Below are 16,912 nucleotides of genomic sequence, written 5' to 3' on the forward strand. Positions count from 1 at the left end.
AAGAGGTTTTCCAAGTACAAGTTGGGAAGATTACAAGAACCTATGTGTCATCAGCTCTCTTTCAGTGCTTTTACAACCTTCAAATCAACACTTTTGCCTATCCACCATTCAAACTTACCCACCAAAAATCTTGAATTACATTTATTAGAAACTTTTTTCATCAACAAACACCACAAGGACTCCTTCAAGGACAACACTTTACCATCCCTATCATCCATGTCTTGGTGCAAACTTGAGCATGCCACCTATGACTATGAGTGCCATGGGACTAGCACTCATCTAGGAGAATAGATAACGTTATCGATAAAAGAAATCATTAGGCTACTCATCATGCAAAAGCATAATATATCAATTATCAATTTAACTGCATTACATTTTTCGGATTTCACTAGGACAATTCATGAACCATCATCTACAATGCCCATGGAGCACTTGCACTATTAATTTGTAATGTAGATCCAAGAACCACGCCCGCTTCCGTACAGATTGTATTAATAGTGGTAGATTTCCAAGAACAAATGAAGAATCTCTAATTCATTTTCATCATAGAAAGACTCATAGACGTCAGGGAAGGCTTGAAAATAAGGAAAGACCAATCATGAGGCCACAAAAGGGGATTGGATACCCTAGGGAAAGGTGAAAATTCTAACACTAAAAACTTAAAGGATGAAAAAGAATAGAATGAGCTATTCATGTGTATGTGCAAACTTTTTCATAACGTATGCTACTCTATTGTCTATGTGTATGAGTGAAGGAGAGTGTGAGAGTGGAGTGACGGATATAGTGTTGTGAAGCTCTTTGAATTATTTTCTCTCTCCATCCCATCTTGATGAGTTGCATGTGTTAGTGAGAGTGAGGGAGTGAGGGACATGGCAACAAGAAGTTTTCCCCTCTCTTCATCTCCGAAAGCTCATCATTGGCAACTCCTCTCTTACATAAGCAACAATAGAAGCAATTTTGTGAGCAAAGGGCTATGCATGTGGAATGTGGAGCAAAGCTTGTCAATGAATTGCAACCGCAATGTTATATTGACAAGTGCATTTGATGCCTCAAAGGGATCTATTATTTGATAGGTTAGTTCACTTCTGTGAGCAGACCAGATGAAACGTAGTTGTAGGCTTTGTGTATCGAGCCCCTTGAAATAATAGGGATGTGTCTACCAATGATCCCACATTGCTAGGAGCAAGGAAGCCTCCCATAGCAAGAAAACCTCTCAAGCAACCAAAATGACTATGACTAAGTCACTTGTAGTCATCAAATAGATGTATAAATGGCATTCTAGTCGACATAAGCCTCATTTGAATTATGTAAAAGATGAAAGCAAGCCACACAAACACTCCATCACCAAAAGAACAAACTCTCTAATGTCCTATCCTTAAAACCAAGTAGAGTATTATGACGAAATGTAAAATCATGCAATGATAGCCAATGCAATTCTAAGTTATGAAGCAACAATGTCCCACAACATTCGCACATGGAGCAACAACTACAAGTAGCATAGAAGCCATCCACAAAAACGTAACCTCTTATGCACCCAATTAGGCATAGCCAATTCAAAGTTAAAGGCATTACTAGCTGTCAAATGTGACAAAGCCCAATTGTGGTGTAGTGAAACACATGAGAATGTGACTTGAGGGAATTGACCCAACAACACATGGTGTAAAGATGAGGAGTTTTTATAGATGTGGCCACAAAAAATTTTCCATGAGCAATCTTTCAACTTTGAACTATCACAAGGCCATTGATAAGGCTCCAATTGAAAATCTCAAAATCTAAGACCTCCAAGCAATTTGTCGTGCCACCTTTGACAAATAGTTTTGCAAGGCCACTCTATATATTTATATACATACTCATATATGGACATACACACACATACACAGGTGCACACCCACTCACATTCACACACACACTCTTACACTTCATTAGAAAATGAGATGTGAAATTGGCCTTCTGGCCAACATGCAAACCTCATGTAAACCGGAGAAAATAACAAAAACGAGCAACAAAAGCCACTCAATCACAAAAGAAACAAACTCTCTGATGTCCTGTCAGCTACAACCATGGAAAACAAGATGCCTTGATAAGGTCATGCACAAATAGTGTGCTTCTTCCTGCATGACATGGAGCAACCATGTCCAAATTGACATCTACAAGTTGCATGTGGCATGGAAGCCTCCTAACACAACAAAAACCTTCTGATGCAGCCACTATGACCATGAGTATTAAAACCTCAATACATTTTTTGCCCATGTGTCAGCCTAATCCGTTACATGGATGAAAGGAGAGAGAGTGTCATGGCAGTGTCAAGTCCCGACCTAAATATGAAACAATGTAAGTTCCTATGCACTAGGCATGAAATGTAAAGATGGGTCTCCATATGTGTACACAAAAAGTAAAATTTCCTTGAACAATTCTGCAACGTGTTGTTGGCAGGCTACCAGTAAAAGTTCTCTAAACAAAATCCTTTCCAAGAAACGGAAAGCCTTGTACTTCCAGTACTATGGAAAGGCATTCTGGAACAACAGGTATGACAAAATTAAGTGGCCAATATAACCAAAAATAGCTTTGGCTCGTGCTCACATTCTGACCAACATACATATTTTGGCAAATGTTAGCACTAAAATATGTTCAAGAGCAACATGAGGTTAGTATAGGGCAAGCACATTGAGATGGCCAGTGGGCCTGATCATTTTTTCTTCCTTCCACCCTTCCCTGACTTTCCACTGCTGGCATTTGAACTAGAAGGTCCAGCTTGATCTTGCTTCCTTGCTCGTGGTATGTACTTGGGCACCAGCTCTGCTACCTTAAGCATTAAAGCTTTCCCTGAATACAAATGATACAAACACTTAGAACAAAAAAGCAGCACATCAGTAACCTTTTTTGAGAACCATCACACTCATATTGTAGAAGCACCAAAGATTCCAAATGCACATGCTCTGGTATGTTGCTTTACTGAGCAAACAGCTTTTAAACAACATTCTAACTGCAATGCCAGCTAGATGTATCATATATTCTGCAGAAACAAATATAAACTAACAGGATCAAAGACGCATCATGAACAATGATCACATAATTCTGATTGCTCATAACAATTCTCAAAACTAGCACTGGGGCTGTGCTGTAAAATGCATGAAATGCGTCTGCACACAGAAGTCTAGGAGGTAAGGTGTTAACAAACAAAACTCAGGTTTTTCTAGTGCATCCCCATGCCGACACAATGCTCTAACAGAGAAGGAATGCTGACAAAGTAAAGCTGGACCAAGAGAGGTTTGCAATCTGAACCAGAGGGCTTACACTGCAGCTACAAATCATATGATTAATCTCCACCTAAATGGAGGCAATTAAACTCAGACAAGTGGCTACTCTGGTTTGCATGGTCCAAATGTCCCTTAGGTAATCCACAACTTATTGCCTACTGGTACAAAGAGATTATGGCATTTTAATGTCGTGAAGCATGCTGCACACATAGGGCCAGTATTGATTTAAAGGAGAACCATTTGTAAGTGCACTGAGTTTTAAACCAGAAAAGACAAGCACTGGCATTGAAAACAAGAAGCTGCAGCAAGGTAAATAGGTTTGTAAGAAACATTTTCAGTAGTATCAATATACATATACAGCAATGCTCCCTTGTCTAAGCAAAAAATATTGAGCCAACCATTGGAGCCATCTTCCTCACACCATTGCCACCTGCTGCTGCCAATGTCATTGCCTCCACTTTTTCAACTCTGACATAGCAGAGTAGTTCACGGTCAGTTGCCCAAAAATCATCATGATGCAACTGTCGTGCAGAGTCAGAGTGAGCTCTGCACAGTCAACCTCATCCAATGCACAGCGCCAAAGAGTGAGTTCTGCATGGTCATTCCAAGTCCTCATGCAATGTGCACCTACCATGTTGGTCAGAGGCCATATCCTCGAGCCCCTTGGAGCACCTCTTGGCAGTAGGGGAATGTTTACATCCTTCAACATCTACTCGGTCAACATTTGCCACTAAACATAGTAACTAGGTGTGAACATGCCCCAAGGCAGGGTGGTTAAGGCATCCTATAGAAAGGACTCAAGGGCTCAATTGTACCCCATCTTGTGCATCCTATAGAGGTTTAGTAACGAAGCATCAGAAATGTGTTTCGTAAGTTTCTTTCAGGAGGTGGTAAAATAAGAAATGCGGGTTTTTTTATATAGGGATTTTTAATAGTTTTGACTAGGGAAAGAGGTTCTAAACCTCTATGGGACTCTCTCTTAAACAAAGAATGGCCAATCGAGCTTGAGTGATAATAGAGTCAATTGAGAATAATACGTTACATATCCATGATCCATTATTGACTTGTCACTTCTATCAAAGTTAGTCTTTGGACAAGCTATACTATGGTTTAGAACTCCACATTATAATTCATACATATCATACAAAGAAAATTGAAATTAACATGTAAATAGCCTATCTAATCAGTCTCTCGTCCAAAATCTTGAGCCTTCACAAGTCAATACACATCATCATCATCATGTTTAACATTGCCCAATAATTGTTGTCCAAAAAACCATGTTTTGGGTTCCAACTCATTTTTTTAAAATAATATATTATTTATTAAATTTTTTAAAAAAGCCCACGTTTTTTACTCTCAAAAACGTTTCGTACTTTAAGAAACGTTTCGTAAGTTTCAAATTCAAAGAAACTCGTTTCTTAGCTGCTATGCTTCAGGTTCACAAACAAGACAAGCAACAACAATTTCTTGTCCAAGTATGGCTAGCAACAACAATTCTAGCACAAAAGTGATCTCCAATCAAGTATAGGACAAAGATGCAGTAGTAGGAGAGAAATTTCAGATTTCCTGCAGCAGAAAGGTACCCAGCAGCATTCACCAAGCTAATTCCAGCCTTTTGCGCCCTTCCTTCACCCTACATGGCCCTGTCAGGAGCTATCACAGGAACGTGAAATTTTGAGATGCTTCCAGTCTTTTGCGCCCTTCCTTCACCCTACATGGCCTTGTCAGGAGCTATCACAGGAACATGAAACCCTAGCAGTTTTCTACACATGGTATCACAGCCGGTGCTCTTGTAAAGGGTATCCTACGGATATTCTGGAGAGCTAGTCTTTGTGCGAGGCACACAATACGACTCGTAACCGAATCACAATGTCCCAAACACCTTCTTCTCCAGTTCCTATGATGTCTTATCAGGCTTCTCCATCATTGGAGGCCCTGAGATGGCATTATGGACTCGATGAGGAGGACGACACTCCACCTTCACCAGATTTCACTAGCATGACAAAGGAGGACTTTGAGGAGTACTATCGCAACAAGTACAGTGATGTTTACACCCCTCCTACCAGTTTTGCTACAACATCCGGACCGGTTGGTGAGGCTGGCCACCTCTCCGATCATGGAGGACATACGGCATTCGGAACGTCTGGCAATCCATCTTCATCATCTCAACCAGGTCCAATGTCAAGTTTGTACAATTCTTTTTCGTTGCATGAATCAAAACCCTCACCTGTTTCTTCTTTTGAGGTACAGGATCTAGATGGCTTTGTGTATGTGACCTTCAATAAAGGGGACTCACAAAGCAATGAAATTCAGGTACATCTACAGCTTCTGTTTCATTTGAGCATATCACACACACTTCTCACTTCCCTCCCATCCCACCCTCTTTTATATCACACCTTGATCACCTCTCATCATCTTTCCAAAACCTTGGATTTCACTCCACATCTGCATCACACACCCTAGGGATTGGATCTTCCATCTCCGCTCCTAGCACCTTTTCCTTCTCCACCCCATTCTCTACCTCTTTGCACCATGGTACTTCGTTAGGCGAAATGCCACTGTTTAACACTGCCTCTCACCTTTCAGCAAATGAGCACACATAACTCCCGGGTCGACTGTGATGGGTAACCCCCTCACTATCCCCAGCTTCACATCTCCCATGACCACTCATATGCAGGGGTTTCCATCCTCAACTTATGGTGCATGTTCCCACTCTCCTTGGGTTACACCTACGCAAGGATTCCCATCTTCTGTTTCCCATGTTCCCATTCCACCTCCTTGGGTTTCTCATGTGGCTACCATGCCCATGCCTAGTCAACCCATCCCTCCCTATGGATCCACCTTGCACCCTACCCGCATGCCTAGTGGGCACTCTGGGACCCATTCCCAAGTGTACTCCACTCCCCCATCCTACCCACACTACACTATTTCACACTATCCATCTTCGAGCACTATCACTCTTGTTGCAACGGCCAAGAATACCTTCACAAATATATAAGACACGTTTTAACAGGTCAAATTTCACCACTTGGTCTAATGTCATGCAACAAGTGCTTGAGTCTCAGGGTCTTTGCCGGACCCTCGACTAGCTCACCTTGATTACATCCGTCAATGGAGAGCTCGCAATGCCCCAGCCAATGTTGAGCTGATGCAGGGATTGCTTCCTGAGTTTCACTCTCTGTTGTAGCACTTCCCACTTGCGTCAGAGCATTGGAGTCACCTTCTCGACCACTATGCGGCTCGTGATCGTACTTGGCGCATCAATCTCGACTTTGAGCTTCAAGAGTTCTCTATCAAGGAAGGGGATGATCTGAAAGTCAAGTGGTTGAATATAGGCAGTTACTTGCCAAGTTCACCACTACTGGCTCTCCAAAGTCAGATGACAATCAGGTTACATTCTTCTTGAATAAGTTGCCCGAAAAATACTTTAATTTCATTCAACACATCATCTCCCAACCTTGATTGCCAACCTTCTGCGAGTTTGAGTGTCAATTCTTGCGTTACACCATGCTACGTGATCAAGTCCACAAGAAATCCTCATCACAACCTTATTCAGAGCAAAGGGGGTTGGTTGCCTCTTCTTCGGGAGGTAAAAGCACCAATGGCAAGAACTCGCAAGATACGAAGGCAAGCCAATCAAAGGGTGACTCCTCTTCCTTAGATGAAATCAAAGAATCTAGACCTATTTGGCAGCACATCCCTAAGAAAAACTGGTTTTACACACACTGCCAGAGAGCAAGCCATGTGGACGAGGAGTGTCACTCCAAAGCCCAAGGTCTTCCACCTAAAAAGCCTCTACAGACCGCTGCGACTGCACAGTCCAATGGGGCTATGTCTTCTGCTCCTACTTCATCTGCTCCTTCAGCACCCGCCGTTGCTACTGGACATATGGCTCGAGTACATCCTCAGCAACCCATTTCTTTCACTACCCCTGAGAGACTAGTTGATTGGTCTACAAGTTCTGATCTCGTTGCACTTCATGCATCTATCTCACTTTCCTCCCCACCTCGTCAGGCGTTCCCTTGGTAGAGCCCTACTATTGGACGTACGCGATAGTAGACACCTTAGACTAGCATGTCTCTAGGTCCTTTCAGATACCCTAGATCTGTCTAGCATTCATTTTTTGCACTCTTAGAGTCGGGCCCATAGGATTCATTGTCCTTAGCTTTTCCATTCTTTTGACGTCCGTTGCATTTACTCACACACATACATATTCATTTCATTTATTTTGAGTTAGATTTTCTTTCTGTTATGTTTTTCTTTGGAGCATCTCACCACTAACCTCTGTGTTTGCAAATTCTCATCTCTTTTGCAGGGTTTTGTCTTTCAGTGTAGGGCTACCTTGCAGATTGCTTTGGCCCTACCTGGGCTAGAGATGTGGGGATGCACACCGTTCCTTTCATGGTTTCATCATCCTAGGAGTGCTTGCTCTTCTTCCAGCATGGCGGTTTCCCCTCCCGAGGCGGATCGTGCAGCATCTCTCTCGATGCTATCATAGTGGTGACTTCTACCTTACTCTTCTAGCGGGGTGCTTCATCCACTTCCTCTTCTTTCATTCCTTATGGTTCTTGCCACCATCCAAAGTCCGACATCAGGCTCCTCTTCCTTCTTTGGCATCTACATCCAGGTTGAGAGGGGGTTCCTAACCTTCTTGATATTCTACAGGCTTCAGCACCTTATCTTCGACATCGGCTTCTCCCCCCCTGTTATACCTTACCCTTTGCATTGCATAATTTCCTCATCTTTATATTAAGGCACTTGGGCAAGTGAACAATTTCCCCATGAGGAACACTGTCCAAGTGACACTTCCTGCATAAGCATTCTTCAGTATGTAGCATACTTTGCATCTCATTGTGCATAGCACCACTTGAGCAAATCCTAAGCTATTTCCCCCGACGGCAAATATCACCATACTACCATCCTCCTTCATCACCTGGATACCTTATCATCTATTTTTCCTCATCATCAACACCTTGAGTGGATGGATTCACTTGTTTTGTTTTGTGATGTGTTGGGTGTACCCTCCCTTCTCCCGTCTTCTGGGTCACTATTACTCAATTGGCCACATCCCATAAAATTTACCTCACTTTTTTTTTTTTTTTTTTTTAAGTTCCATCCGCCTTTGTAGGGCTTGGTAGGCCATTGGGCAACCGACGTGCACCCTTTGTCCGATACCCTGTCCTCTCTGGGGTGACTACTTGGATTTCCTTAGTAAAATACCCATTGCCTCTGCAGTCTTGGTAGGCCACTAGTCAGCCGACGTGCACCCTTTGTTTGATGCCCTGGCTACTTTGGGGTGGCACACCTTGGAGTAAATAAACATCACAGTGGTTAGCCTAACCTTTTAGCTCAGTTTTGAGCCTGAGAGAGGATGTTGAGCTAAAACATGCATTACTTGCTGATTAGCCTCTTAAACAGCCCCAAAACATACTTAAAAATGCTCTTTAGAGTAAAACCCTAAAACGGGGAGCGGTTCAAGAGAGTTTAGTGGAAACCCTAAAACGAGAACCGGTTCGAGAGAGTTTAGAAAACCCTAATTTTTGGGGCGCCCTTCCACATCTATAAATAGACAAGCTGCCCCCATTCAGCCTCATTCCGTTTGTGCAGGTTTCTCATTCCACGTGCAGGTTTCAACCATCAGCCTCCTCCCACATGGCTGTCCAACCCTCGAGATTGTTGCCACTCCATGCGTGTTTTCTCCTGCTGCTAGCGCCTTCATCCATGCTGACGTCAGCTACTATGATGACATCATCATCAGCTACAATCTGATCATCCAGTCATCGCCAACCACATCAAACACTGTTTCAGCTTGTTGTTTACAGCAAACTGTGCACAGTTTCCACCCCTTGATCAGTGGTACACTGCTGCGTTTACCAGTTTCCAACCTCCAAACTGCTGCATTTTGGTGACCAAGCTGTTGCCATTCACTATTCAGCACTCCTACACTCCGACTAATGGTCACAGACTTGGGATCCGTCTCCGGTGGATGTCACACTCCGACATTGCTCTGCCCTTGAGCACACTGTACACTCTTACATTCATTTACAGCATTTATTCACTTCACAGTTGTATTCTCTCTCTCCCTTCTTCTGTTTGTGTTTAAGTTTCTGTGTTTGAGTTTTTGAGTTTTATGTTTAGGGTTTGAGTTTTGAGTTTTGCGTTTAGGGTTCGACTTTTGCCCTCTGTCTGTGTCTGTGTCTGTTTCTTTGTGTTTCTGTTGTGGTCGTACACTCTGTGTGTCCTCAATGCAAACCCTGGCAGTTTTCTTCACACTAAGCAGCTGGGAACAGCATTAAATGATGTCTGGTACAGGCAACATTCAGATTCCAAGCTTTTCTTGTGTGAAAGTCACAAATTTCTCTCTTCTGGCATTCCCTCACCTTCTCCAACTTGTATTCAGTCATTCTCAGTTTTTCTCAACCATTTGGATCAGATCTCAATTAAATTTGGTGGACAACAGAGAGATCTTTGCTATGATCCCTAAATTTCTACAAAAATTAAGATTTGACAACCACCTCAGGACCCGTGCCAACAAGAGAAGGCATCGTACACTAAATTCAATACAGCTTATGTTCAACCTTTCTTAGCTTTTCTCAACCATTTGGATCAGAGCTCAGCCAAATTTGGTAGACAACAAAGAGATATCTAATGTAAACCCTAAATTTTTACAAAAATTAGGATTTGACAACCATCTTGGGACTCGTGCCAATAGGAGAAGGCATCGTACACTTAATTCAGCACCTGTCAAGGTATGCACGCAATTATGGGACAGCCACGTTACTTTGGTGGTGGCACTAGTTTCCATGCTATGGTGGGTCAGGGACCGCATACAAGGATGTATGACACAACTCCTTATCATATGCAGTGACCAATGCATGGTGTGCAAGGCCCACTATATCCATTCGAGTACGGCTGGTCATAAGCATTACCCCATGTATAACAATGTCGACATGATGTTGGGGCACAAAGTACAAATTTGGCAATGCATATATGCAATCCACTGTGTTTGGAACTCATGGTATTAATGCTAGTCATGCAAATGCTCTATATAATGTTGGCCATGAGGAAAAATAGTACTAGTAATGTATGCAATGTATGGGAAAATGTATCTTGGTATGGCTAATAGTATGCAAATTCCCAAGCATAGTCGCATTGCAATGGTCCAAAGTATGCAAACAAGAATTTTCCTAATGCATCTGGTGCTCCTAGCATGTCAAATACACACGAGGGGCTAGTCAACTAGATGCAATGTTGCATATTAGTTAAGTTGGAATTGCAGCAATGTGAAAGTATAAAGCATTGCAATGCTTCAAGGGAAGAAAGGCCTACAACCTAGTGGAGGTTTAAGGCAAGTTAGAGGTAAAGTTTCCATATGCTTCTTAGCAAAACTTTAACATTGTTTCACTAAAACATGCAAAGTGGATGGAAGAGGATGACTTGGCAAACCATCCTCAATTGTTGCAACTTTATCGAGATGCCTTTCAGTTAGAGCCGACTTCGGTTCGCACTCAGTCAAGTTTAGCAAAGCAAGGGTACGGAGTATTGCCTGATGCTCAAGGGGAAGGTAGCACTTCCACTCCTCCAGTTATGGACAACTCTCATATGTAGTGGATCTCATATGTATTCAATATATATCCAAGGTACTGTGCTAACAGTATGTCTACAATGGGATCACTGCTCAGTGTACTAGTCACTGTGAGATATATATAGATGAGTATGGTTATTACCATGGCTCTGAGATTGTACTTTTGCATCAATTGGGATCAGTTTATGATTAGTTTGGCATGAGTTTTTGCCTCAATTTTGAGACAATATTTCTAATCAATTTTTGATCAGTTTAAGAACCGTTTATGGTTGTTTTTGGGATCAGTTTTGCTACCAGTTTGTGATCAGTTTGGGATCACATTTGCAGCATTTTGCGATCAATTCTCAAATCCAGAAGTGATCTATTCATGATCAGATTATGCACAGTTTTCAATGGTTTATAGTTGCCTCCATGGAAAGCAGCATGTGAGTAAATGCCATTGAGAGTTTCAGCCATGTTTTATGCTGAAAATATGCTTTAATGTGGTTTTAAAGTCAAAACAATTCAAAAACATGAGTTATGGATGCATCCAATGGGCTTCTAGCAACAACTTTGGACTGTATTTCAGATTTGTGCAACCATTCCATATGCCCCAAACTTGCTGCAAATTTTCAACTAGCATAAACATGATATAAATCTGAAATACAGTCCAACTTTGGATTGTATTTCAAAGCATATTGCACCGGAATTTGTGCAACCATTCCATATGCCCCAAACTTTGGAAAAGCATATTGCACTGGAATTTGTGCAACCATTCCATATGCCCCAAACTTGCTGCAAATTTTCAACCATTTGGATGCTTCTAGTAACAACTTTGGACTGTATTTCAAAGTTTCACATCCCTATGATAGACCTCCCCCTTGAAATTCGTGCAATCATCCTTTGGACTGTATTTCAAAGTTATGGATGCTTTTCTCAACCATTTGGATCAAATCTCAGCCAAATTTGGTGGACAACAGAGAGATCTCTACTATAAACCCTAAATTTCTGCAAAACTTAGGGTTTAACAACCACCTCGAGACCTGTGCCAATAGGAGAAGGCATCATACATTGAATTCAGCACCTGAAGTTTGTATAATTGTCAAGAAATTCAAATGCCAACCCATCTCCCCCAAATTGATTGTTAATTGTTATTATAGCAAGAGGCTTTTGGAATAGCAAAGGAGATTGTGAAATCTTAACTTATACTCATTAAATTAGCAATCAAAGTAAAGAAATACCGAAAGGAGCTCCAGTTTTGGAGCCAACAAGGTGTCCAATATCCAAGATTATTAAGGTAAATTGTGCATTTCAATTTATGTTTATTTGCCGATTGTTGTAATTAAGTACTTAATTAGGAAATTACCACCCTCTCCAAGAAGGAAAGCTGGTTAGAGGAGCTACCTGCCACATGGCAAGTCTGCCCATGAACAAATGGCACAGCCAACTACTAAATTGGGCCAATTGCCCCTTGAATTTTTTACCTAGGACTTGCTCTAATTGGACCCCAAATGGCCAAATGCTACCCCAAATTCACAATGGATAGGTTGGCATCTGAATTCCCTGACAATTCCACAAATTTCATGTGCTGAATTCAATGTACAATGCCTTCCACTATTGGCAAGGTCCAGAACAAGACAATTTGACACACAAATTGCAAAAATTGTGCACATTGGCTTTGAAGATTCTGGGGCTTTTCATGTATCAGTGAAATTTTGCTCAGCTGATCCAAATTTACTAACATTAGTGCACATTTGGACTTCAAAATTTTAGGGCTTTTGCAAAATTTTGTCAAATTTTGCTAATTTTGCCCGTTTTATGCTCTCCGGATCATGTATTAATGAAATTGAGGATGATTAGTCAGTAAAATTTTGGGGCTTTTGTTGAAATTTGAGAATTTTGGCAAAATTGATATCTGAAATGTACATTGAGAACATTGTTGAGGCAATCTTGGCTGTAAACAATGAGATTTATCTCCCACTTTTGAGATTTTGGAGAAATTGCAAAGAATTTTGGTGTTTTTGTGTATCAGAAGTTGACTTGGTCACATTATGTATGTAGTGTACATGTTGGGCAACTCCCATTGAGTTTATGTATTGCTGAATAGTCATGTTGCAGCAATATTAGTGATCATTTGCAGATCTCGGATTTTTGCAAATGTATTTTTGGTGATATTGCTGGAGTGGGGGTCACCTTGCAGTAGTGAATGCATGTATTATATGCTGAAATTTCAATTTTACTATTGAAAGTTATCCATTCTACTGCTGTATATGTACTTGGACTGAATCTTGTTCTTATTGTCTGAAAATTTGGGCTGAAATTAGCTGAATATTCAGCTCATTGTTTACTATCATAAATTGCAGCATTGCTTTTTGGGTGCATTGCTGAAAAATGGTGGCAAATGCTTCCAGCAACATTGACACAAACCCTTCTTGAAATCAAGAGGTTTGATGACACTGGCTTTGACTTGTGGAAGGACAAGATGCAAAGCATTTTGTTTCTCGAGGATTGTGATGATGCTCTTTTGGAAGTCAAGCCTACAGGATGAGGATTGGGCTAGACTCAACAAGAAGGCCATTACATACATTAAAATGGTTGTATCGGATGATGTACTTACAAAAACTAAGTGACTTGATACAGCTTATGCCATATGGAAAAAGTTTATGGACACCTATGAAAATACAACTCCAATAAATCAAGTGCATCTCACGCGCAAGCTTGTAAACATGGGAGTTGGATTAGTCTAAGCCAGCATTAGAGCATTTAAGCACTTTCACAAGGATTTTGAATCAGTTTGCAGAACTCTGGTTTGCAGTCCTTTCATGATAAATTTAAGGCTATTTTCTTGTTGATGACTTTGCCCAATAGCTGAGAGTCTTTAGTTGTTTCACTAAGCAACAACCCTGCTTTAACTTTTGATGGTGTTAGGGGCTCTATTCTCAATGAAGAGATTAGAACAAAGTGCAATGGAGAAAGCAATGGTTCAGCCTATCATCTTAGAGGCAGGTCAAAAAAGAGGGGTAATGTAAGAAATAAAGGCAAAAGCAAGAGTAAAAACAAGGACAAACAGCAAGATGTTAATTGCTATCAATGTGGACGTAAAGGGCATAAAAAGCCCAATTGTCAGTACTACAAGAAAGAGCAAGAAAGAAAGAAACACCAAGAAAAGAAAAAGAAGGATGATAAGAAAGATGATGGCAGCTCTCCCTCAAAAGAAGTTGCAAAGGCAAATGTTGCATCTAGTGTGGTCATTGAAGAGCTCTCTGACACTTGAGAGATACTTGTTGCAACCTCATGTAAAAATGTAGATGTTATGGTAGTAACAAGTGATATGCACATCACTAAAAAGGAGGTAATTGATACCTTACTTTCAACTCATGATGGGCTATCCCAATCATGGATAGTAGACAACGATGCCTCTTTTCATGTTACTCCCTTTTTGGAGTCATTTTCTGAATACACTATAGGTTGCCTAGGCAAGGTTTACTTGGGCAACAATTATACATGTGAAATAGAGGATGTAGGTACCATTCACTTGGCTCTTAAAAATAGCCAAGAGCTGATTTTGCAAGATGTCAGATATGTACCTGGCATAAAGAAAAGTCTACTGTTATTTGGTCAGCTTGATGCAAGAGGATATTTAACTACCTTTGGTGGTGGATCTTGGAAGGTCCACAAGGACTCTATGCTGATTGTTAAAGGCAGCAGAAAGGGAACTTTGTATTATTTGCATTATAAAGCATTACCTGGCAAGTTTTTGGCTTTGGCTGAAGTTCATTCACAGATGGAACTTTGGCATAAAAGACTTCACCATATGAGCTAGAAAGGCCTTCAAGTTCTCTCCTCTTTAGGGAGATTTGATGTAAAAGGCTTTGGTCTTGACTTTTGTAATGATTGCATATATGGAAAATATGTAAAGTCTCATTATTACTCTGGTGTCATTAAGAAGATACTGGACGGTAAAAAGATGCACATGATGAAATAGGACAGCAAGAAGAACATATTGAAAACAGGTTAGAGCAACAAGAAAATGCTGAAAATCAGCCACCAAGTGATGGTGTGCACATACCTGAGGATGTAGGCCCATTGCCTATTAATACAGATCATTGGGTAAGAAGGTCGCCACATGTCAAAAGGAAGCCACAGAGGTTTCAGCCATCTTTGGATTGCATTTTATTGACTGACGAAGGTAAGCCTCTGACATTTAGAGGCACTATCATGTGAAAACAAGAGAAAGTGGAAGCTTGTTATACAAGAAGAGATGGAGTCTCTGTATGTGAATAACACATGGGAGCTTGTACCTTTGCCCAAGGATAGGAAAGCTATCCCTAATAAATGGGTTTATAAGGTGAAATGTATTGATGGGGAGCCCCAATACAAGGCACGTTTGGTTGCTAAGGGCTATACACAAAAGAAAGGCATAATAGACTTCCAAGAGATTTTTTCACTGGTGGTGAAGATGACTACGCTCCGTGTTTTGTTTGCTCTCATTGCATCCTTGGATTTAGAGTTGGATCATATGGATGTGAAGATTACTTTTCTTCATGGTGACCTAGATGAAGAGTTGTACATGAAATTGCCCGAAGGTTTTGCTATTCTAGGGAAAGAGCATTTAGTTTGTAAACTAAAACACAGCTTATATGGGCTGAAACAAGCCCCTAGATAGTGGTATAAAAAGTTTAATACTTTTATGCTCAGCCATGGATTCAAACGCAGTCATGCAAATCACTACTTATACACTAAAAAGGCTGACGATGGAAGTCTTATTGTGTTGGTCTTATATGTGGATGACATGCTAATTGCAAGAAAGCATAAGAGTACTCTACATGCTCTTAAAAGGCAGCTGAGTTCATCCTTCTCAATGAAAGATTTAGGAGCACCTAAACACATTTTGAGCATGCGCATTAAAAAAGATAGAGGGAAGCACTTGTTTCTCTCACAGGACAAGTACATCAGCAAAGTACTTGACAAATTTAATATGGCTGATACTAAGCCTCTTGGTATGCCTTCACCCCCATATACAAAGCTTAGCAAAGCTAATTGCCCAAAAGATGATGCAACTGCTACTACTATGAAGGGCATACCTTATGCATCAGCTTGTGGTTCTTTGATGTACACCATGGTTACAACTCGTCTGACATTGCTCATATGGGAGTTGTTAGTAGATTCATGTCTAACCCTGGCAAACCATATTAGGAAGCAGTGAAATGTATCTTTAGATACTTAAAAGGTACACAAGACAAATATATATGCTATGGAAAGGGTACACTAGAGTTACAAGGATTCTATGATTCGGACATGGCAGAAGATCTTGACACTAGAAAATCTACCAATGGGTATATCTTTACTTCGGCTAGTGGGGCTATTTCTTGGTGTTCAAGGTTGCAAAAAATTATAGCATTAAGTACTATAGAGGCCGAATATATTTCAGCCACAAAAGCGTCTAATGAAGCTATTTAGCTTGGCCGTTTGGTCAAGGATTTTGGTGTTTCTTCACGTACTCTAGTGCTTGGTTGTAACAGCCAGAGTGCAATATGTCTGGCTAAGAATGCCATGTTCCATGCACATACCAAACACATAGATGTTCGATATCACTTCATTCGACAGGTCTTGGATGATGGTCTTGTCACACTAAGGTCAAAACCCAAGATAATCCTATAGATATTCTCACTAAAAGGCTTACAAAGGCTCAGCATGAGCATTGCATTCGATTAGTGGAACTTGGCTAGCTTAAGTCTTTAAGTGGGAGGTTGTTGGGTGTGAAGTCCCATTAATCTATGTCTGTATGCACTTATGAGTGTGAACACACCCTTATTTGTACCCTAACATATAAATACATTTTTACTCTTTGTGTACCGTAACACTTACTGGTACACTCATCTTGGGATTCCCTCACTCTTACTCTCAACTCTGCTCTTGCTCCATTCTTGTCTCACACTCCATTGCACTCTGACACAACATGAAGCACTTAACTACAGCAATCAAAAAATAAACATTAGTTGAGATGCACACTTAATATTCTTGGACAATAGACACCTTGTTGGCCCCAAAACTGATGCCCCTTTCAGTATTTCTTTAACTTTACCAATTA

At 40.9% G+C, this 16,912-nt stretch overlaps 1 protein-coding gene across 1 annotated transcript in view; it reads right to left on the reverse strand.

Annotated features, from left to right (window-relative positions):
• Positions 1 to 2,550: 2,550 nt before the first annotated feature.
• The window catches only part of LOC148026753 (signal recognition particle 19 kDa protein, putative / SRP19), a 99,051-nt gene continuing 84,689 nt past the window's right edge, over positions 2,551 to 16,912 (reverse strand). Inside the window, exon 3 of the mRNA XM_087691248.1 lies at positions 2,551 to 2,823. Within this exon, the coding sequence (XP_087547374.1) occupies positions 2,687 to 2,823 (137 nt within the window). The 3' untranslated portion in view covers positions 2,551 to 2,686. The remainder of the gene's footprint in view (positions 2,824 to 16,912) is intronic.

The sequence above is a fragment of the Lygodium microphyllum genome, chromosome 13, assembly GCF_053477565.2.
Source record: "Lygodium microphyllum isolate KBCC chromosome 13, Lygodium_microphyllum_v1.1.10, whole genome shotgun sequence".
NCBI classification, from domain to species: Eukaryota; Viridiplantae; Streptophyta; class Polypodiopsida; order Schizaeales; family Lygodiaceae; genus Lygodium; species Lygodium microphyllum.